We start from the raw sequence: 20,850 nt of genomic DNA on the forward strand, positions 1-20,850 counted from the left end.
AAATGAGTAGTACAACAAAGCGGTGATGAGCAGTGACACCATTGTGATTACAGCTGTAGTTCATAGATGTTGTTGTTGGTGCTTTTATCTCCTTAATGATGCTTCAGTGAGCTCCCAGCCACAGCAGACTGTCATTAGTTTATCAGGGACTCCCTTGCATACACTACTCTGCCCACTTTTCATTTTCAATTCTTCTACTCTCTTCTTTCAGGAAACGAAGTTCTGTTTTCGCTGGAGACGGCTTCGGACTACGTCAAAGACGAGAAAGCTTGTTTTTATGGCTTCAAGTGCGTGGCTGTGGGCTACGAGTTCAACCCCGGGGCCGATGAGGTACGCATGCCTTTATTGCTCTGGATGCACTTTGTATGTGTAATGCAAAGAAACCTTCCTGACCACAGCATTGTGGACATTTCAGGGTATCATCCAGCTGGAGAAGGAGTTGGCCTACCTGGGCAGTGTGTGTGCTGCAGCTCTGATGAAGAAAGACCTGGCCCTCCCCATAGGTATGGGAAACAGGATGAGGGGATTGGCTTTGGCTGTTGCGAACAATCCTGTTTTTCTATTAACCCATGATTGAAGTAATGTGTGTTCCTACAAAATAGAACTGTAGAACATTGACTAAATCCTTCATCTGTTGTTCTAATCTTTGATTTAAGGTAATGAACTGGAGGAGGATCTTGAGATCCTTGAGGAAGCTTCTCTTCAGGTGTGTCATCTTTTGGATTCAAAGGTACTTATTTGTTGTGTCCTGGAAGGGTTTCATCATTACTCTACCTTGCCTGCTTCTTCTTTCCTTTGACGTCACGCCAGGTCTGTAAGTCCCACTCTGGGATCCTTGGGAAGGGTCTGGCCTTGTCTCATTCGCCCACCATCCTGGAGGCCCTGGAGGGGAATCTGCCCCTGCACCTCCAAACCAATGAGCACTCTTTCCTTGAGGATTTCATCACCTGTGTGCAGACCTCCAGCGGAGGACGTCTGGCCAGGTAAACATTTCCGGAGCCTGTCCGTCCCATGTTAACTCCAGTTACCTAAACTGAAATTTTCACTGCGCACTGTTTGTTTGGCTCTTCTTCTGCAATTTAATGTTGTTACTGATTAAAATGTGCTGTTCTGTCTCTCTTGTTTTGTCCTTTTTGTCCACCCAGGTGGCTGCAGCCAGACTCCTACGCAGACCCCCAGAAGACATCTCTGATCCTGAACAAAGACGACATACGCTGTGGGTGGCCGACCACGGTGGTCGTACAAACCAAAGACCAGTATGGAGATGTGGTGCACGTTCCTCACATGAAGGTCAGCGGCATTGCTTTGGCATCCAGGAGATTCATTCATTTTTAAGAACGAAACCGCTGATTCTCTTTTTTTTTTTTGCCAGCATTGTCAAACCTCTGACAAGTGTTTCTCATCTCTTGCATGTCCAGGTGGAGGTGAAGGCAGTTCCCGTTTCACAAAAGAAGTCGATGCAACCGGAGAATGTGAAGAGGCTGCAGCGGCTCCCTGGGAGCTCCTCGCCATCGTCCTCCGGACCCGACCTAACCTTTGGGGGTTTGCCAATGCCCAAGCTGGAAGCCACCTACGAGCCCATGATTGTGAAAGAGGCTCGATACATCGCTATAACTATGATGAAGGTCAGCATCAGGGAACTGGGTCAAAGCTCACTTGGTTACATTTAGAAGGCTGCAGGTGCTCCACATGGTGTAGCTATTTGGTGATTTGTTGTGTGAGCTACATGCCAACCCGTTACCCCTACAGGGCATGCCATTGATTGCAGTTAGGATGGCATGACATATGGGCAGTGGCAATATAGGCATTTTAAAAAGCATTTTCACATTAACATCATCATTATGTCTACTTATAAAAAAAAAAAGCACTTGATTTTTTTTTTTTGTGCCTTCAAACGCTCTTTGTCTCATAGGCTTATGAAAACTACTCCTTTGAAGAGCTGCGCTTTGCCTCCCCGACCCCAAAGAGGTAAGTGAGGGTATACAGGAGTAGAAGGCATTCACCAGTGAGATACAACCCACTTATTGACCCTAACCCACACAGACCCAGTGAGAACATGCTGATTCGTGCCAACACCGACGGAACCTACAGTGCCAACTGGACTCCGGGAGCAGTAGGGCTCTACACAATCCATGTCACCATCGATGGCATTGAAATAGGTATGTCAATGGAAACGGCTCCAGTATTTCCCAGGATGCACTGATGCCTGTCACCAACCCCCACCAAGGGACGCTACGTCATGCGCCTGCAATACGAATGGATTTATCAGTGGCTTGAAAACGTCGGCCTCTCTGACTCTGACTGTCTTTTTTTTAGATTTTAAGCTGTAACTCTTTTCATTTTAGATGCTGGTTTGGAGGTAGAAGTCAAAGACCCCCCCAAAGGCATGATACCACCCGGTACTCAGATGGTCAAACCAAAAGCTGAACCTCAGCCTAGCAAGGTGAGCTCAACCAGAGGCATGAACGTGCACAGAAACACACCTACAAACGCATACATGCTTGCAACACCCTTCAAAGACACAGATTGTGTGGTCTTCTCTACATGTCAGTTTGTAATTGTAAAGTAAACCCTTACACCACATGAGCAATCATTTGATACAAACACTTTACAATGCAAGAACGATATCCGATTTAATCGTGGACAACGGTTTATAAGATTGTAGAGAATTTCCATGATATGGATCATTGTGTATATTGTCACATGATTCATGTCCACTGATTTAAGAAGTTTTTAGCAACCTAATTTCCTATCATTGTAGATGATAAACTGTTTTTATTAATGACTGTGATATGTTAATAATGCCCTCATAATACTGATCATTTTATATATGTAGTTATGGTTACAATTAAATATAGTTTATGTCTGATTCTCAACCCACCTACACTCCTATTTTGAGTTTAGTGCATTTGCTAATAAAGAAACAAAATAAATTGTTGACCGAAAGCATTATTTGTTTTTATATATTGCAAAAATAGTGTAATTGTAAAGTCTTTTAGCCGAGGTATTCATGTGGTCAAGTCTGTCGTTGGGCTGGGGGATCCAAAAGAAACTAATGAAGGAATTCAGGTATTTTTAAACTAACTCCAACTCCCCATTGAGATGTTGCTTTGTTCAATGTGCAAAGAAGCAACCATTTGATGATGCACTTAATGCCCCACTTTTATTATTCATCTTACTGATGTTATAATATGCATGTAAACATTTTGACTACTGGCACTCCATCTCAGCTCTGTCATCTATTCAAACCGCATTGATTGATTACTTATAGTTAAAAGAAGAAAGAAAAGTGATCAAAGGATTTGAATATACTTCAAAGGCCGATGCTGCTTTAAACTGATCCATGGCATCATCAGTTTGTGAAGCTTCATCCTGTTTTGATTTTTGCAATCTATGATGGGGAAACAAGTCAAATCCCGCTCCTTTCAATCAGCACTGCCTATCGTCCTGGGGAACACGTGTTACATGGCTCACTGCTGTTAAAGTAGGGTCAAAAACAACTGTGCTCCTAAAGCCTCCTCCTGGTCCTCCGTTTGTATGTGTGGACTTGGAAGTAGTGTCTGTGTGGGTTGAAGCATGTGACCTCCCACCGTCAGCTTGCCCTGTTTCCTCTTACCTCTCCTCCTGCTGCTGATGCACTTCCTGTCTACTCTTTTTATTTAAAATTATTTTTATTCTTTGCTCCCGGCACTCACGGTCTCCATCTCCCCCTCTGCTTCTCTCAGGTCCGCAAATTTGTGTCCAAGGACAGCGCAGGCCTGCGCGTGCGTAGTCACCCTTCCCTACAGAGTGAACAGATAGGCATAGTGCATGTCAATGGCACCATCACTTTCATTGACGAGGTAACTGGCTCTAGACCAGGCACAACATAAATCATGTTATAGAACTATATTAGCAGGAGAACTATCCACTTTCATTCTCTAGCCCGTTTCTTTTCTTCTATTAATCAGTGAAGATAGAATATTGGACGCTATTTTTTTGCTAGTTTTACAACTTTGTATTATGTGTTATTACCTCTCTAAATGATGATAGCTACTTTCTCGCAAAGCATATCAAGTTGTTGTTCTTTGATTTGCTTCATATTCTTGCAAGCCATTCAGAGGCTACATGAAAGGCTTGAGTGCCTGCAACATAAACCCGATGGACTCGATGCATTGCTTAGTGAGTTGTATCGTAATGCAGCACATCTGGATTTTGTAGCCGTCCTAAATGCACCTTGCTGTAACCTTAATTTACTGTTATCTAGTATTCCTTGAGACTCACCTGCAACCTCAGACGTGTGTGTTTGTTTGAGTGCGCTGCCCATCCCGTTTCCGTGGTAACAGGCCGGCATGGCTTCGCCCTGCCCCCGATGCTCTTGTTTTCCCCTCCGTAGATCCACAATGATGATGGCGTGTGGCTCAGACTCAATGACGAAACAGTAAAGAAGTACGTTCCCAGCATGAATGGGTACACTGAAGCCTGGTGCCTCTCTTTTAACCAGCACCTGGGCAGGAGCCTACTGGTCCCAGCCGACGTAAGTAGAAGACGTTCCCGCTGAGCCGCTGCCCCACTTTGATAAAGACGGGAGCTCCTGTGTTGTTCATTTGCGGGAAAAGCCCAGAGGTCAACTGTATTGTTTACCAATCACAAAGCATGTTAAACTGAGGGTTTTATCAAAGCGTAGCTGCTAGGATGTTCTCTTGCATGAAACACCTAGTTGTAGCAGAGTATAAGACGCTCACTAACATGCCGTGCACAGGAACACAGCTGGGTGCTTGCATGTGTCAACTCATGTTTGAAGGCGAAACAGTTCACCACAAAGTGACGGCAGTGGGACATGTTCACATGCTTGGGTTGTTAAGGTTAAGGACGTGAACGCCAATGCAGAAAAAAGAAAGCGTAGGTGTAAACTCGTTATGTGGTGAAGTTAGTTTGCACTCTTCCTCATTGCCTCTCACTAACTCATAAAACCTTACACCACAGCATGTGTGAACAAGTGTTTCCCTCACATTTTTGCTCCATGGCACAAAAACCGCCAAGATGTTAAAAAAGACCAAAACAACAACGTGAATCAGAGGGGTGTGTTCGAGGACATGTATGGAAGTACCTGAGCGGCGTTGTTGATATCCAGGTAGTTTTCTGTCATGAAGCAATCACTGGTCCGCAGAAATTGTACTGCTCTACAATTCCACTCGTTGCCTCTGGGTGCAGAGGAGGCTTCTGTGTAAGGTCTCTTGTCTGAACAGCATGACACACGACATCATCCAAGTGGGGAATTTTTTTGGAAGTTTTCTTCTTCAGCTTCATTTTGTGGCGGATTTGGAAATAGCCACCTGTTGTGTCTGGAGGGACCTTATTTATTTACTTAGTTTTCCACTTGTTTGTAAAATGTTTTGACGGCTCGGCCTGGGTCCAGTTCTTTTTGGCCCCCTCCACTATTTCACCATCTGGCCCGTCAGATTGTGTCCTCTCTTCTTCGCCGTCTCAAACAACACTGATGCTGAATTCCAATGGAGCCGAGCCCCCCAAAAAACTATTTTTTTTCTTCCAAAAAAATACACGAGCGTCTTCCCCCATACTGTCTCTCTCTCTCTCTCTCTCTCCCTCATCCTCTACTGTTTTTTGTTGACTGTCTCACGATCTGTTGCTCAGAATGTCTTTAACGCTAGCCATGGAGTCAGGGATATCGGCTTTTTGTCGTGGACTCCCTTAACTATATTCCCGCCACAGGTGAGTTGTACGAGGTGGACACGTGCCCCACAGTTTATCATCGTATCTGTCACTCTTACTTGTCCCCTTTGAACCCCTTGTGACTCTGTAGTCTCCCCACAGTATTGCAATCCGCCATAAGAGTTCCAACATTAGCTGCATGGTTGCCTGCTTTGTTTCATTTTGACCATTTTGGTGCGTCAGCGGCCTCATGCCCACAGACTCAGCGCAGTGATCCAGTGTTTTTCATTTTTCTTATGAAGTCGTTACTGTTGAGGCTTGTGTGTAGCATGGGGGGTAAATATACTAATGTCCATTTGGTTGCATGGGGCCTTGTCGTCTAGCGTCTTGTATCCCTTGTGCCCCGTAGCATGCCTCCTATTAGCCTGTAAGATTAGTTCTAACTTCTGTATATTGGTCATTTAACAGCGTCACTACATGGTGTGTTGAATCCTCCGGTTGCTTCTACCGAGATTATTTCAATTTTTAATTGTATTGCAACTTTTTCCCATCTTATGTATTGTTCATGTGTTTTTTAATAGCCCGGGCATACAGGTAGTTTTGAAGTATAGCCTTCATTGTACTCAATAAGACCAATTTGATTATTCTAATGCTGCTAATAGCTGGTTAGCTTAGCATAAAGGCTGGAAACGGGGAGAACCTTCTGTAATAAAAATCCAATTGCCAGAAACACTGAGAGAACACAAGTTAAAAATGTCAGCTTGAGGTTTTAATCAGCATTTGTTCTGGACCTTTAATTCTTGAATGGAATAATCAAGCCTTCAACAGAAAACAATTCTGAAAGCTTATCACCTAAAGGTGTTGACTATCCCACAGCACATTGACTTGATTTATAACGGCTCCACGTGAGAAAGGAACCAGGGTCCAACAGTCCACATCTCTTGGCTGCTTTATAGCGGGCAGTTATATTGATTAAGGACTTAGCCCTTGACTTTATGCGGCCTGATGTTGTGTTACTGTACACTGCCTCTAATCCATTGCTCTCACCTCTTGCAGGAGGTCAGGGGCCAATCGGAGGAGAACGTAAAGGAGGTGAGCAGCTGCCCTTCCCACGAGGCCCCCATGCGGGCGCAAAGCAGGGCAGGGCAGGGCGGCGGCCCGGGGCTTTATAAGGTAGTGAAGACCGGCCCCTCTGGTCACAACATCAGAAGCTGCCCAAACCTTAGGGGCATCCCCATTGGAATGTTAGTTCTTGGCAACAAGGTCAAGGCCATAGGCGAGGTACGCACTCACCCCTGATGATGCATTGTGTTTTTCTTTTTTTTTTTCCTTTTGTGGCTTTAATAATGTAATGAGTTTGGCCGTAATCCTCAGAGATCAGATCCCTCTACTTTCCTACTCCTTTTGAATGTAATCTGGCTGCCTGAGGGGAATACACCAGCTGCTTCTGGGTGGGGGGGGGGTGTTGTGTATCTTTTCCTACTCGAGCATCAACTCCCTGTGACTGCGACACTTTTCGCGTGCTTCCTGATTCACTCATTTCCGTTTGTCCACGAATCCGTCGCAGTTTCAGCGCGTCGCATTCGGCCACCTGGCAGACGTCTCTTTTGAAATGTGATCACCAAATACTGGAGCCTGTCTGTGCCTTGAATGTCTCTTTCTCACACTTCTAACCAGTACTTTTTGAAATTTGCTCTGGTGTGGTGATGAGGGTAGCCCTGCCTCTTTTGGATAGGACCTGTCATTGGCTGCTGTGGTGTGTCATGCTGTTCAATAGTTCCCTCTGCACTTGGAATGCCGTGTGTGAGACCTGAGAGGTGCACCCTGCACATACTAACACTTCCATCTGTCTCTTTTTCCCAAGTGATAATATTTCAGGGAATTCAGATAAAAACAACCTAATTTATCATTCAATAAGCTACTCTCTTAGAGTAAGTTTTATTTTTTTGTATTCTTTGTTTAGCTGCAGCGCTTTGTCCGGCCGTGTCTGCTGATGCACAAACTCTAATTCTTGTGATCTACAACTGCTTCTGTCCTTTCCAATCAAATGAATGATCAACCATCAATGTTTATATGTATGTTAATGATCTTCTGTAAAGGGTCTTTGTTTGTGTGCAAGAGTGTGGATAAAGAGTCTTGTTTGTGTATCAGGTGGTCAACTCAGAGGGGAACTGGGTTCAGCTGGATAAGAACAGTGTAGTGGAGTTCTGTGAGAGCGATGAAGGAGAGGCCTGGTCCTTGGCCAGAGACCGCGGTGGAAATCAGTACCTTCGCCACGATGACGGTGAGCCGCAATCCACGGGGCAAAGGGAGAATGCTTCTGCCTATAAATTCTAAAAGTTGATTGTTTTCCTTTTAAATTTCACTACAATTATATTGCATGCGTTCTTCCCACTGACTTCTAGTTATTTTGGTTGTAAAAGTGAGGTTTTCTGTTTTTATTTACTTTTCAACGTTCAGCACTTTGAGCTACATGGTCTGCATGAAATGTTCTTTAAAAGTTTATTGTTATAATGAATGGTAACTTCATCTTCTTTTACAGAACAATCGCTGCTAGAGCACGTGACCCAGACCCCGCCCCCGAGCCCTTTCTCTGTGCAAGCCTTCAACAGGGCTGCAGCCGCAAACGGAGCGCAGGGCTTTGACTACGGCATCTCCAACAACAAAGGTGAGCGCAACGTGGCGTAAAATCGCCTTTTTTTTAAACACAGATACTTTTTATAACATGTCCTCAATCTGCACATCACTTTGCTTTCAACATCCACTTTGCTTTATGCTGTTCATTTACATATCCTCAGGCTGTAGCTGTCTTTACTGATGTACCTCTTCCCTCTGCAAGCTGGTCTTTAATATCCTCCGCTTTACTTTCTCCGACTTCCCATCTGTGCTTTAGATTGAGACCGTCCTCCACTCTTTCCTACATATTACCCAATCAAGTTGAACAAAATGCAGACATTTTCACCGTCATCGTCTTCTTTTATTCAAACGAACTCCTACAATATATAGCGGCACATCTGCAAGGTGTATGTGATCCATTATGGGTCAGACCATGAAAAAAGAATGAGAATAGGACTGTATGCTGTGGTGCTATGACTTGTCCAAAAGGCGCTGGTGCTCACTGCTAACAGTTCAAATAAAAAAACACCGCCGATCTGATCCTCCTGCTATTATATATATATATATTTATATATACATATAAATATATATATGCGCCTCCTTCTACTCTCACTCCATTTCTATGGCTCAGTTACGGGTGCCGTCGGTCACCGGTCTCTCATGTCTCTTTCTTTAAGCATGCTTCTTATCGCGCCGACTAACATCTCTGTGGCGTCTGTGTGCATGGGCCAGTCACTGTGCTTCCGTTCATTTGCGACTGCTGTGGGCTCTGGTTAGTTGGCCAACACGGATTACCCTGTGTCCCCTGCGTAGAGTCTTTAGTCACATGACCTGTGTTTTCTGAAGTATAATGGTGAAAAGGCCACCCCTGGATGAACCACTCTACTGCACGTCACAGAGTGGCTCGCCCCAAATGTGCGTGGATGGTTGTGCTTGGCGCTGCCTCAACACTTCTTCACTGCTTGAAATACCGAGGCTGACCTGTGTGGCAGTGCTAATCTTCAGATATTCCAAAGTTATCGCACCAGTGGACCAGATATGTGTCGCTGTTATGCTGATCCCAGTGGAGAGCTGTGTTGGTCTTGGAAAGGCACATTCATGCTATTCAGCTTTCTGGGTGGCTCTCTGCTGCTTCTATTGGAATAGTCGACTGATTTCAGTCTCACTGTGGCAACGTCATGTTCCTACGTGAAGAGGTGGATGCATTTCTATCTTTGGGGGTTTTGAGATGGCACTCGGTCTCAGTTGCATCTTGGTTCCTTTGACACTTGGCTTTTTTTGCCAGATGACCAATCTGTCCCAGAATGCTCAAATGGGCAGTTTAAAAGGGGTAAAAGGCTCTTTTCGAGTTTAGATCCCCACCAATACACAAAAGTGAATACAATTCATGTGACATTTAATGTTTAAACCTCACAAAATGTTGTGTGGTTTGTGTATCCTGAAGATTAACGCCCTCTAAACAGCGAGCTTCTACTAGCACGCTGAATGCTTGTTGACAGTCACTGCTGATGCATCTGATAGAGAGTTTAAATCCCTCGCCACCCGTGTGGCGGACCCATCACACCGCGAGGCAGATGCATCGCCCTTCGATTGCTCAGCTTGATGGACCTGTCCTTGACAAAGCTCCTTGAGCAGGTTGGAGATCGACTGTATTGAAATATCTCTCAGACGTCCACACTTTGCCATGGTGCTTGAGTCCCCTTCTCTGGCCTCCGGACAAGCAGCTTCCCACTTCTGGCTCCGACAGTTGATGAATGGCATCCAACCATGTTGGAGAACAACACAGGAACTTGGTTTTGATGTGGTTCACACCTGCTGTGAGACGAGAGCAGGCCTGTTCCACGTAAACAACAGTCTGAAGGATTACTGATGCAGTGTCAGTATTGCATGTTCTAAAGAGGACACGCAGGTTTTTCTTGGAACAGAAAACAAACAGGCCTTTGACTCCTGAAATAAATGTAACAACATGGAAAGGGTTAGGATGGATAGTTTAACAATTGTATGACTTTATAACAAAGTCCATTTAAATGACATTTCATATGACCGTGAATACTTACACCCTTGTCTTGCATTACTTTGACGGAACAGTTTTTATTTGGGTGGAGACCTTATTTAAGAACGATACATACATCCAATCGTACGTTGTGTCTGAATCACAAACACAGGTCTTGTCTGACTCTTTTTGGGTGGTCGAGCGAGGCTCCAAACAAAGACGGTGGCGGCCTGACGGTCCACCGCTTTGGCTGCAGAGCTGATAAGCGGCTCAGCGACGGCACATTGAGCAGCATTAGGTCTGCCGATGTTTGGGAGTTGACGTCCTTCCCTGCGTTTCATCCGCCCGGACCCCCCCCCCCCCCCCCCTTTCCCCTTTTTGGGTGCAGTTGGCATGGCATTGTCTGAACAGAAAACAAACAGGCCTTCGGGGACTCCTTCCACTTCGCCCACAAGCAGCATCGCGGAAGATGACTGAATGACTGATAAACTCTGACTGATCCTCACCATAGAAAAAAAACCTCAAACCATAGTATAAGCTGTAGTTTATCCCCATCCTCTGTCTCCATGTTTGCAGGTGACCGGTTGAGTGCCATACTGAATTCCATTCAGTCTGGGCCCCTCTCAGCAGCTCCCTCCTCCTCCGTATTTGAGCAAGCCGCCCAACCTCCCTCCTCTTCCTCCTCCTCCTCCCTTGTCCACAGCCCATTTGTGTTTGGACAATCCCCCTCCCAACTGTCTCAGCCACAACCACAGCTTCCGAGTAAGTCTGTCCTGCTTTCTGACAGCGCTTGCCTGCACAGGTGTTGATCCTTTTCCCCCTTCAGCTTTTGGTTTTTCTGCTTTGGTTCTGTATTCTCTCTCTTTCATGTTTGTTTCTGGGAAGCGCGGCAGCAACATGTGACACATAACAGTGCAGTTATGTTTCTAGAGTGGCAAAATATCCCAAACAAGCCGCCAAATCCAGTATGGTTTAAATCTTGTTTATAAGAAAACAAATTAAGTGACACTGCCTTTGAAAATATGCATCGACAGGTATTTTCACCGTTTTTCCTAAAACAAGATATGAAACTGAAATACTCGACCAAACGCCTTGTTAAATGGGACGATGCCGCGTGTTAAAGGCTGAGCTGCTTATTTTTGTGCTTGTATGCTTGTTCCGCTAGCCAGCTTTTTTTATTCTTTTCCTCGCTGCTTTCATTTCTGCATTATTCATCCTTGATTAACAACATTTTCTGCCTCAACCAGCCCAGGGCATTAGTGCAAATGTAAACAGCTTCGGTCTAACTAGTTGTTGGTTTAGACTCCTGTCCATCAGTAATATTGCATATAACACCAGCTTTTACTGGATATATTTCCAATACAAATATACCACAATTTAGTTTAAAGATTATCTTCAAACAGGATCTAAAATATCAGTAACGTTCAGCCTGGGTTGCACTCTTACAGAGCTCAACTGTGTGCATAAGTTAATAATATGTGTTCTCAATTTAGCATACAGGTAACACATCACCTACACACTCAGTGTGGATCACTAACAACGGCCTGTTAAACCTATTTCACAGGATAAAAACTCACCACAAACTCAGAGCTTCTTGAATGTTTTCTTACTTCTTTTAAACATTGTAAATGTGACCTGGTAGAGGTGTATGGCACCCTCTAAATAGGGAAAGAGTCCAAATGGAATTGAATGGAAGACACATATTACTAAATTGTGTGCACAGCATACATGTATTTCCATGACAACTCTTGGTTTTGTAACTTCTCTTCTTTAAGTGTTTCTCTACCTATTTGTTGATCCTACCGTTACTTTAACTCGTTGTCCTTCTCTTGACCCCGTTGCCTCTTTGTGCTCTCTCTCTCTGGTGGCCCCTTTGCGTTCCATGCCTTGTTTGTTTACCTGCTCCACTGTTTTCCGCTGTAGATGATTCATCGCTCCGCCTTGCTTCTCGTGTGCACAAAAGCAATGTGTCCGTGGCTGGGCACGGTACTGCTCTCTCATCTCTCGCTCTGAGGCAAAAGGGTGGGTAATCCCTGCACGCATGTTTCCCCTCAGACTGAACAGAGGGTGGGCAGGAAGACACAAAAATGAACACCTAGTGTTTAAAATAGGTGGACCTTAAATGCTATTGATTCAGGATGTATGTGGTTACTAGACTAAACTACGAGGCTATGAACAGTCAACTCTAACTAGGTCCAATATCAGTAGCAGACGTCCCAGGACTGGGCTGGAATCCATCTTTCATCAGCTCTTCCATGGTCCACTAATTACCTTCATTACATTGCATCTTACCATTATTTTCAGCATTACATTTTTTTCCTCTCAGGTCTTGAGTATAAGCAAACAAAATGCCTACAATATTAGCACTGATTTAGTCCTCTTTCATGTTGTAACTATGTTTGAAATGATAACGTTCAGGTGAGCGAGGGAACCCGATGCCAGGAGCGCGGCCCATGTCCCCAGCTTCCAAACACCGGCAGGGGAACCGCTCGCCCAAACAGGAGGGTCGAGGAAGCCGCTCCTCCGAGCAGAGCAGGAGCAAAGCGGGGGAGGGCGGCCTCTCAGCCAGCGAAGCTCTCATCCTGCGCTCGGACACGGCCAAACTGAGGTCCGACTCGCACAGCCGCTCGCACTCACCCAATCACAACACCCTGCAGGCCCTGAAGGCCGACGGTAGAACCCCGGGACTTCGGGCTGAGTCGCCAAACTCCGGCTCTCGCTCCTCCTCTCCCAAACAAAAAGGCTCCTCCTCTTCGGGGAGGTCCAGTCCCTCCAGCACCTCCTCCCAGCACTCCTCTTCAGCCCACCATGACAAGAACCTCCAACCTAAAGTCAGCCCTTCCGCCAAAGCACGGCTGGATCCTCCCAGGGAGAGGTCCAAGTCTGATTCGTACACTCTGGATCCAGACACACTTAGAAAGAAGAAGGTCCCACTGACCGAGCCCATTAGAGGCAGGTCTACCTCCCCAAAACCTAAACTGTCTCCTAAAGATCCAAATAATGGAGTGATAGGCAGTGCCGAGAACCGCGTTCCTTCTCCACATGTGACTCAGGAGAACCTCCATAGTGAAGTGGTGGAGGTGTGCAGCTCCACTGCGCTCCTCTCGGAGGAAGGCAATGACGAGAACGCCGACGGTCAGATCTCTGAAGACGGCTCATGCAAGGTACACTTCAGCATCGGCAAAGCCCCGGTCAAGGAGGAACTGGAGAGCCGCGCTTCGCCCAAAGTCAGTCGCAAAGCATCCAGTCGACACGCGCGCCCCAAGAAGGAAAAATCTGGGCCGCTGTTCAAAGGTGAGACCACTTCGCGGGCCACGGAACCCGCCAAACAGGCCATGTCCCCTTCCGTGGCCGAATGCTCGCGAGCGGTCTTCGCAGCATTCCTGTGGCACGAAGGTATCGTCCACGACGCCATGGCCTGCTCGTCCTTCCTCAAGTTTAACCCCGACTTGACCAAAGAGCACGCCCCCATCCGCAGCTCCGTGGGAGGACAGGGCGCAGAGGAGAAGGAGAGCAAGCTGAAGAACCGCCACTCCTTAGAGATCTCCTCCGCGCTCAACATGTTTAACATTGCGCCGCACGGCCCGGACATCTCCAAGATGGGAAGCATCAACAAAAACAAGGTGCTGTCTATGCTGAAAGAACCGCCTCTGCCAGAGAAGTGCGAGGAGGGCAAGGGGGAGGCCACTGGCTACGAGATGACTTCGCATCCGGCCTTGAGGACCAAGTCCATCTTGCCGTTGACGTTGCAGCATCTGGTGGCATTCTGGGAGGACATCTCCATGGCCACCATCAAAGCAGCCACTCAGAACATGATCTTCCCCAGCCCGGGGTCCAGCGCCATCCTGAAGAGGAAGGAGCACGAGAAAGACGGCAAGAAGGCGAAGAAGGAGAAAAAGAAGAGGGAGAAGGCCGAAGTGCGTCCAAGAGGGAACCTGTTTGGAGAGATGGCACAGCTCGCCATGGGTGGACCGGAGAAAGACACCATCTGTGAGCTGTGCGGTGAATCTCACCCTTACCCCGTCACCTACCACATGAGACAGGCTCACCCAGGTGAGCATACTCAAGTTCTGGTTCAACTTTTATATTCCTGGGTAATGGACTTTCTGGGTAATGTTTTTTTAACCCCCCTCCCTCGTCTTTCATGGCAGGCTGCGGCCGCTACGCTGGAGGCCAGGGCTACAACAGCATCGGCCACTTCTGTGGTGGTTGGGCTGGAAACTGCGGCGACGGAGGCATCGGAGGCAGCACCTGGTACCTGGTGTGTGATCGCTGTCGGGAGAAATACCTGCGAGAAAAACAGACTGCGGCCCGGGAAAAGGTACCTTACGTGAGCTGAAAAGTGTGTCCCTCTGTAACGGAGGAAGAACTCCTCTTTTCACATCAAACTGACTTCTGGGACCTCTGCGTGTCCTTTTCCAGGTGAAGCAATCCAGGAAGAAACCCCTACAGGTGAAGACTGCGAGGGCGCTGCCCACCATGGAGGCCCACCAGGTGATTCGGGCCAACGCTCTGTTCCTGCTGTCCCTCAGCAGCGCTGCCGAGCCCAGCATGCTGTGCCACCACCCTCCCCGGCCCATGCACTCCCAGCTGCTTCCCAGCCTCAAGGAGGGCGTGTCGGACGAACTCCCCAATAAAATGGGCTGCCTCTACCTCCAGACGCTAGCTAGGTAGCTTACAGCTCAGTGAGCAACGCTGTCTGGATTTCTCATCTGGACGAAGATACTTTACACTTGTGCTATCACAACAATGAGAGTAACTCTCCTCTTATCACCCAGGCAACACACTGAGAACTTTGGGGCCTACCAAGACGATAACCTCTTCCAAGATGAGATGAGGTATTTGCGCTCAACATCTGTTCCTGCACCTTACATATCAGTCACCCCCGATGCCTGTCCCAATGTGTTTGAGGAACCAGAGAGCAACATGAAATCAATGCCACCCAGGTAATGCGTCTTAGTACGATGCTTTAATCACTTCTCTGCATGCTGCATACAATGAGTGAAATGCGGATTACAGATTTTCTCATCTGGTTTTTTTGTGCATGACAAAGACAAATATACATGCATGATATGAACGTCACGGCAGATGAGGTCATCGTTATCTTTTGACATGCACGGTCTCGGTCCGCTGGTGGGAGTGTGTTCACATGTGTGTTCATGTGTGTGTGCATGTTTGTGCGTGTACGCCCATTGGCTGTGCTCAGGCAGCAGTGGAGAACTGTACACAGAGGTGTGGACTCGAGTCATGTGACTTGGACTCGAGTCAGACTCGAGTCATGAATTTGATGACTTGAGACTCGACTCGACAAAACGTACAAAGACTTGCAACTCGACTTGGACTTTAACATCGATGACTCGTGACTTCACTTGGACTCGAGCCTTTTGACTCGAGAAGACTTGCTACTTCCCATGAAAACTGGGGGAAAACATTTTCACACGGTCGCGCCGCTCTGTTTATCTGCATCTGTCAAAAAAATGTGCGCCACCTGTATGCAGAGAGCGCGCGCTGCCTGCACGACATCCAATCACTGCAGTCCATTTGACCGTATCAACGAGACAGCTCGTTCATGGTTACAAAAATCGGGATTTTTTAACCCGGATTCAGACTCCGATGGAAATCCTCGCCAACATTATGTCAACGTCCGTTTTAAAGTACTATAACACAGTCGATCCACCATTACCCTTCCCTTCGTAGTCTAGGTCTGTGAGGCAGCGCACCATCACACAGGGTTCCCCATCTCCACTATAATAAGAAGACTTGAAATGACTTGAAACTAAAATGGTAAGACTTTGGACTCGACTTGAGACTTGTTGACTTTGACTTTTGACTCGACTTGGGACTTGCCTCATCTTCGACTCGACTCGACCCCCCCCCCCCCCCCCTATATAATGGTAGAGGAAACACTGCGCTCCTTATCATGACCAGCAATCCATTTCAATGAGTGTGCTAAACTTTGTCTGTTTCGTCTACTTCCTTTCAGTCTGGAAACCAGTCCAATCACAGACAGCGATACGGCGAAACGAACCGTGTTTCAGAGGTCTTACTCAGTCGTAGCGTCCGAGTATGACAAGCAACACTCGCCCAATCCGGCCCGGGTAAAAGCTGTGCCCAGACGCCGGGTTCATAGTGGTGATGCAGGTAATTTCATGCGTCCATTTGAGACGTGTTGCCCAATGTGATACAGTGTCATCTGTGACATAAACCCCCTTTACCACCCTTAACAGAGGTGGGGTCTTCCCTGTTACGGCACCCGTCCCCTGAGCTGTCCCGGCTGATCTCGGCCCACGGCTCCCTCAGTAAGGGGGAGAGGAACTTCCAGTGGCCTGTCCTGTCTTTTGTCATCCAGCACCATGACCTGGAGGGCCTGGAGGTGGCCATGAGGCATGCACTGAGGAAGTCCGCCTGCAGGGTGTTTGCCATGGAGGTACAGGCAGCAATATCTCTCTGGATCTCTGCGCCCAGTTTTCAGTTAATCATCGCTATTCATCCAGCAGTGGTTATAGGCAACTGGTTGGCACAATGTGTTGTATGAGTTAAATTTGTATTGAATAACTGGCGTGATTTTCTCTCGGTGTCCTGTCAGGCCTTCAACTGGCTGCTGTGCAATGTGATCCAGACCACCTCCCTGCACGACATCCTTTGGCACTTTGTAGCTTCTCTCACCCCGTCGCCCTTTGAACCTGAGGACGAGGAAGACGAGGAGAACAAGGGGAACAAAGAAAATGTGGAACAGGTAATGAGTGGTTAATAAAAGACGCGTATCATTGCGCAATGTTTCTGTTGTGGCGTCTTCTAACTGAACGTCTCGACTCTGCGCTCCACAGGAAAGAGACCTTGGCGTTTGTGAACACCCGCTGTCAGACATTGTTATTGCCGGAGAAGCAGCTCATCCTCTCCCCCACACCTTTCACCGCCTCCTTCAGACCATCTCTGACCTCATGATGTCACTTCCTAGTGGCAGCTCACTTCAGCAGATGGCGCTCAGGTACATTTTGGGAATGACTGAAAATCATATTAACACATAAATTATTCTTTCAGGCAATATGTGTGTCATATGAACTTAGTTAAACTAGAGATAAACGAGTCATTATATTTTGAATTATCACTTCCTCTTTATGCTTGGTACCAGATATTCATGTGCATATTAAGGGAACGCGTATCTTAATGATTTATCCTTACAGGTGCTGGAGTCTCAAGTTTAAGCAGTCAGACCACCAGTTCCTCCACCAGAGCAACGTTTTCCATCACATCAACAATATCTTGTCCAAGTCGGATGATGGAGACAGCGAAGAGAGCTTCAACATCAGCTTGCAGTCAGGCTACGAAGCAATGAGCCAGGCAAGAAAAAAGTCATTTAGTTCCTTCAGATCAGATCAATAGGGTTGATCAGTTCCAGTAGCAGGCACTAACCTGTCTGTCTGTGATAATAGGACCTCTGCCTGGTGACTTGTCTGAAGGATCTGACCAGCGTAGTAGACATCAAGACGTCCAGTCGTCCTGCCATGATTGGCAGTCTTACAGACGGCTCCACAGAGACCTTCTGGGAATCCGGAGACGAGGACAAGAACAAAACTAAGAGCATCACCATTAGTTGCGTGAAGGGCATTAACGCCTCCAATGTGACTGTTCATGTGGACAACTCCAGGGACATCGGGGTAAGGGGCAGCTGCAGTATTGTTGTTGTGCTAAGGCAAAGATTGGACCAGAATGGAATTGCTGATAATCTATTTGTCTTATTCGCAGAACAAAGTCACATCAGTGACATTCTTATGTGGAAAAGCAGTAGAGGATCTGTGCAGAATCAAACAGGTATGGTCCTAATATGGGACTACAGTGTTTTAATTCTATTCTGTGAAAAGCTGTGTTTATGGATCATTTTGTCTCTTGTCCAAATGACAATGACTCCACTGCAGAAACAATGGCTATAACGTTGGTAGGGTGTTTTTATAAGGTGCTCATGTATTAACTCCAGATTTACTTGCTAGAACGCTGTAAATATCTCTGTGCCTTTTCATCAAAAGGTTGAACTGGACTCGCGTCACATGGGCTGGGTGACAAGCGAGCTCCCTGGAGGGGACCACCATGTGATCAAGGTGGAGCTGAAGGGTCCGGAGAACACCCTGAGGGTCCGCCAGGTGAAGGTCCTGGGTTGGAAAGAGGGCGAAAGCATCAAGATTCTGGGCCAAATCTCCGCCAGCATGGCCCAGCAGAAGAACTGCGAAGCCGAGACTCTCCGAGTGTTTCGCCTCATCACCTCGCAGGTCCGTCTAACCGCTTCAGTCACATCCTGACAAATATCTGGAGGCTCTTGGCAGCGTTGAGGTTTACTTTGCTGTCCTCATTTAGGTCTTTGGAAAGCTCATTTGTGGTGACGCAGAGCCGACTCCAGAGCAGGAGGAGAAAAACCTTCTTTCAACACCCGAGGGAGAGGACAAGGTCTGCGCGCTGACCGTTTGCCTGTGGTGTTAAACCAAAATATTTACTCACCTTCAGCCGCAAGTTTTACACTTTGTACGTTTTTACAATAATAGGTTCCATCGGACGCTGACCTTAAAGAGCACATGGTGGGCATCATTTTCAGCAGGAGCAAACTTACCAACCTCCAGAAACAGGTATTTAGTCCTTTCTTAACGCCATTAACAGTAGGAATAGAGATCTCTGCCTACTTACCTAACATGCGTACTCGTCTCAGGTGTGCGCGCACATCGTCCAGGCCATCCGCATGGAGGCCACGCGTGTGAGGGAGGAGTGGGAGCACGCCATCTCCAGCAAAGAGAACGCCAACTCCCAACCCAGCGACGACGACGCCTCCTCGGACGCCTACTGCTTCGAGCTCCTGTCCATGGTCCTGGCTCTGAGTGGCTCCAACGTGGGCCGCCAGTACCTAGCGCAGCAGCTCACCCTCATGCAAGACCTGTTTTCACTGCTGCACACGGCCTCCCCGAGGGTTCAGAGACAGGTGGGGGAAGTGGACTGCACCCATGCTTGGTAGCCAGGATTAGATAAGATGGAACTTTATAAGGCCCAAAGGAAATATTTTTGCCGGATTTTCAGCAAAGATTATAACAGAAGAATATCAAACAACAAAAAGCATAGAATATAGAATAAGAATGATTTCGTTTGAAAGACATAATACAGACACCATTGCAAAATACCACAAAAGCAATAACATTTATGTAAAAAAAATTAAGCTAAGATAGAAAATGTAATTTGCAACAACACAAAATAAGATGTGATACTAACCAGAGTTTCTAATGGAAACTAAAATACAAAAGTAATTATGTGCATGATATTTAAAAGCATTACAAAGCTGTGTTACACATACATAAATGATATTGCACCTGAAATGCAAAATAATTTTGGACAAAGTAAAAAAAAAAATTGTTTTTGCTACACTACTGCTGACTAAGACGTGGCCTGGAGTTATTGTTGCGGTGTAACTTCTGTGTGCCCACGTTGAGGTAAAAGCCTTGCCACTCAAATGACGTTGTTGTTGTCTGCCATCTGCTCTCACCTCATCTCAGGTCACATCGTTGCTTCGACGCGTCCTCCCAGAGGTCACGCCCGTGAGACTCGCCAGCATCATCGGGGTGAAGGCGCTGCCTCCGGCGGACATCAGCGACATCATCCACTCGACAGAGAAGGGCGACTGGAACAAGCTCTGCATCCTCGACATGTTCCTGGGCTGCATCGCGAAAGCCCTCACAGTGCAGCTGAAGGCCAAAGGCACCACCATCTCTGGCACGGCCGGCATGGCCGCGGGCAAAGGAGTCACCACCGTCACGCTGCCCATGATCTTCAACTCCAGGTGGGTGGCTTCATGTCGGGCCAAATCAAAGTTTGGACAAGTTCGCCTTTGTCAGTTTTCATATTCATTGCCACTTTTTTATGATCAGCTACATCCGCAGGGGAGAGAGCCACTGGTGGATGAAAGGCTCTACTCCTCCACAGATAGCCGAGATCATCATAAAGCTGGTCAAAGACATGGCAGCGGTAAGTTCTCGCTGTTAAAGGGACCCTTCACCCCAAAATCTCTTACCCGTAGCCCACAAAATATTCCCATAGGAACTATTTTTCCCAAATGGATTACTGAGAATATTAAAAAAGAGACATTGCTGTTGAGTTTTTCTCAAAATGTCTTTGGGCTGAACCTTCCATCTTTCCCTTTAAACTCTCTTGAGTGCCTAATAAGATGGAGAACCACATTTGGCATCTTTGTTATGATGTTCATATTCCCATGTTTTGTGCTTGCGGTTTTTAGGGCCACCTTTCCGACGGTTGGTCCAGAGTTACCAAAAACGCAATAGCTGAGACCATCATAGCCCTGACCAAAATGGAGGAGGAGCATCGATCTCCTGTACGCTGTATCGCCACCACAAGGGTATGTGCACTAATCCCTCCATCCCTCCAGCACGTTTACGACTAATGGGTATCAGCTGACCCCATTCTATCGTGTTCTGTCTCACAGCTGTGGCTGGCCTTAGCTTCGCTGTGCGTGCTGGACCAGGACCATGTGGACAGGCTGTCCTCCGGTCGCTGGATGGGCAAGGACGGTCAGCAGAAACAGATGGTGAGGCCGATCTACA

The 20,850-nt window shown here is 47.0% G+C and overlaps 1 protein-coding gene across 13 annotated transcripts in view; it reads left to right on the forward strand.

The window, feature by feature from the left end:
* mycbp2 (MYC binding protein 2) overlaps positions 1-20,850 on the forward strand; it is a 54,245-nt gene that overhangs the window by 29,732 nt on the left and 3,663 nt on the right. For 4 of the 13 annotated variants that reach the window (XM_037488149.2, XM_062564992.1, XM_062564990.1 and 1 more), the window contains 35 exons: positions 212-330; positions 416-503; positions 657-706; positions 811-983; positions 1,146-1,290; positions 1,419-1,625; positions 1,913-1,968; positions 2,044-2,159; positions 2,346-2,443; positions 3,726-3,842; positions 4,376-4,516; positions 5,635-5,712; positions 6,709-6,933; positions 7,804-7,936; positions 8,195-8,320; positions 10,838-11,023; positions 12,680-14,314; positions 14,413-14,582; positions 14,684-14,931; positions 15,040-15,207; positions 16,245-16,402; positions 16,489-16,688; positions 16,848-16,997; positions 17,089-17,249; positions 17,446-17,602; positions 17,695-17,919; positions 18,008-18,073; positions 18,286-18,525; positions 18,611-18,700; positions 18,796-18,876; positions 18,957-19,223; positions 19,789-20,072; positions 20,161-20,257; positions 20,526-20,645; positions 20,733-20,834. In XM_037488149.2, coding sequence (XP_037344046.2) covers positions 212-330; positions 416-503; positions 657-706; positions 811-983; positions 1,146-1,290; positions 1,419-1,625; positions 1,913-1,968; positions 2,044-2,159; positions 2,346-2,443; positions 3,726-3,842; positions 4,376-4,516; positions 5,635-5,712; positions 6,709-6,933; positions 7,804-7,936; positions 8,195-8,320; positions 10,838-11,023; positions 12,680-14,314; positions 14,413-14,582; positions 14,684-14,931; positions 15,040-15,207; positions 16,245-16,402; positions 16,489-16,688; positions 16,848-16,997; positions 17,089-17,249; positions 17,446-17,602; positions 17,695-17,919; positions 18,008-18,073; positions 18,286-18,525; positions 18,611-18,700; positions 18,796-18,876; positions 18,957-19,223; positions 19,789-20,072; positions 20,161-20,257; positions 20,526-20,645; positions 20,733-20,834 — 6,677 coding nt within the window. Of the gene's footprint in view, positions 1-211; positions 331-415; positions 504-656; positions 707-810; positions 984-1,145; positions 1,291-1,418; positions 1,626-1,912; positions 1,969-2,043; positions 2,160-2,345; positions 2,444-3,725; positions 3,843-4,375; positions 4,517-5,634; positions 5,713-6,708; positions 6,934-7,803; positions 7,937-8,194; positions 8,321-10,837; positions 11,024-12,184; positions 12,284-12,679; positions 14,315-14,412; positions 14,583-14,683; positions 14,932-15,039; positions 15,208-16,244; positions 16,403-16,488; positions 16,689-16,847; positions 16,998-17,088; positions 17,250-17,445; positions 17,603-17,694; positions 17,920-18,007; positions 18,074-18,285; positions 18,526-18,610; positions 18,701-18,795; positions 18,877-18,956; positions 19,224-19,788; positions 20,073-20,160; positions 20,258-20,525; positions 20,646-20,732; positions 20,835-20,850 lie in introns of all 13 variants that reach the window. The other 9 variants (XM_062564991.1, XM_062564993.1, XM_062564996.1 and 6 more) reach the window with 9 other exon arrangements.

The sequence above is a fragment of the Pungitius pungitius genome, chromosome 10 (genome assembly GCF_949316345.1).
Source record: "Pungitius pungitius chromosome 10, fPunPun2.1, whole genome shotgun sequence".
Classification (NCBI taxonomy): Eukaryota; Metazoa; Chordata; class Actinopteri; order Perciformes; family Gasterosteidae; genus Pungitius; species Pungitius pungitius.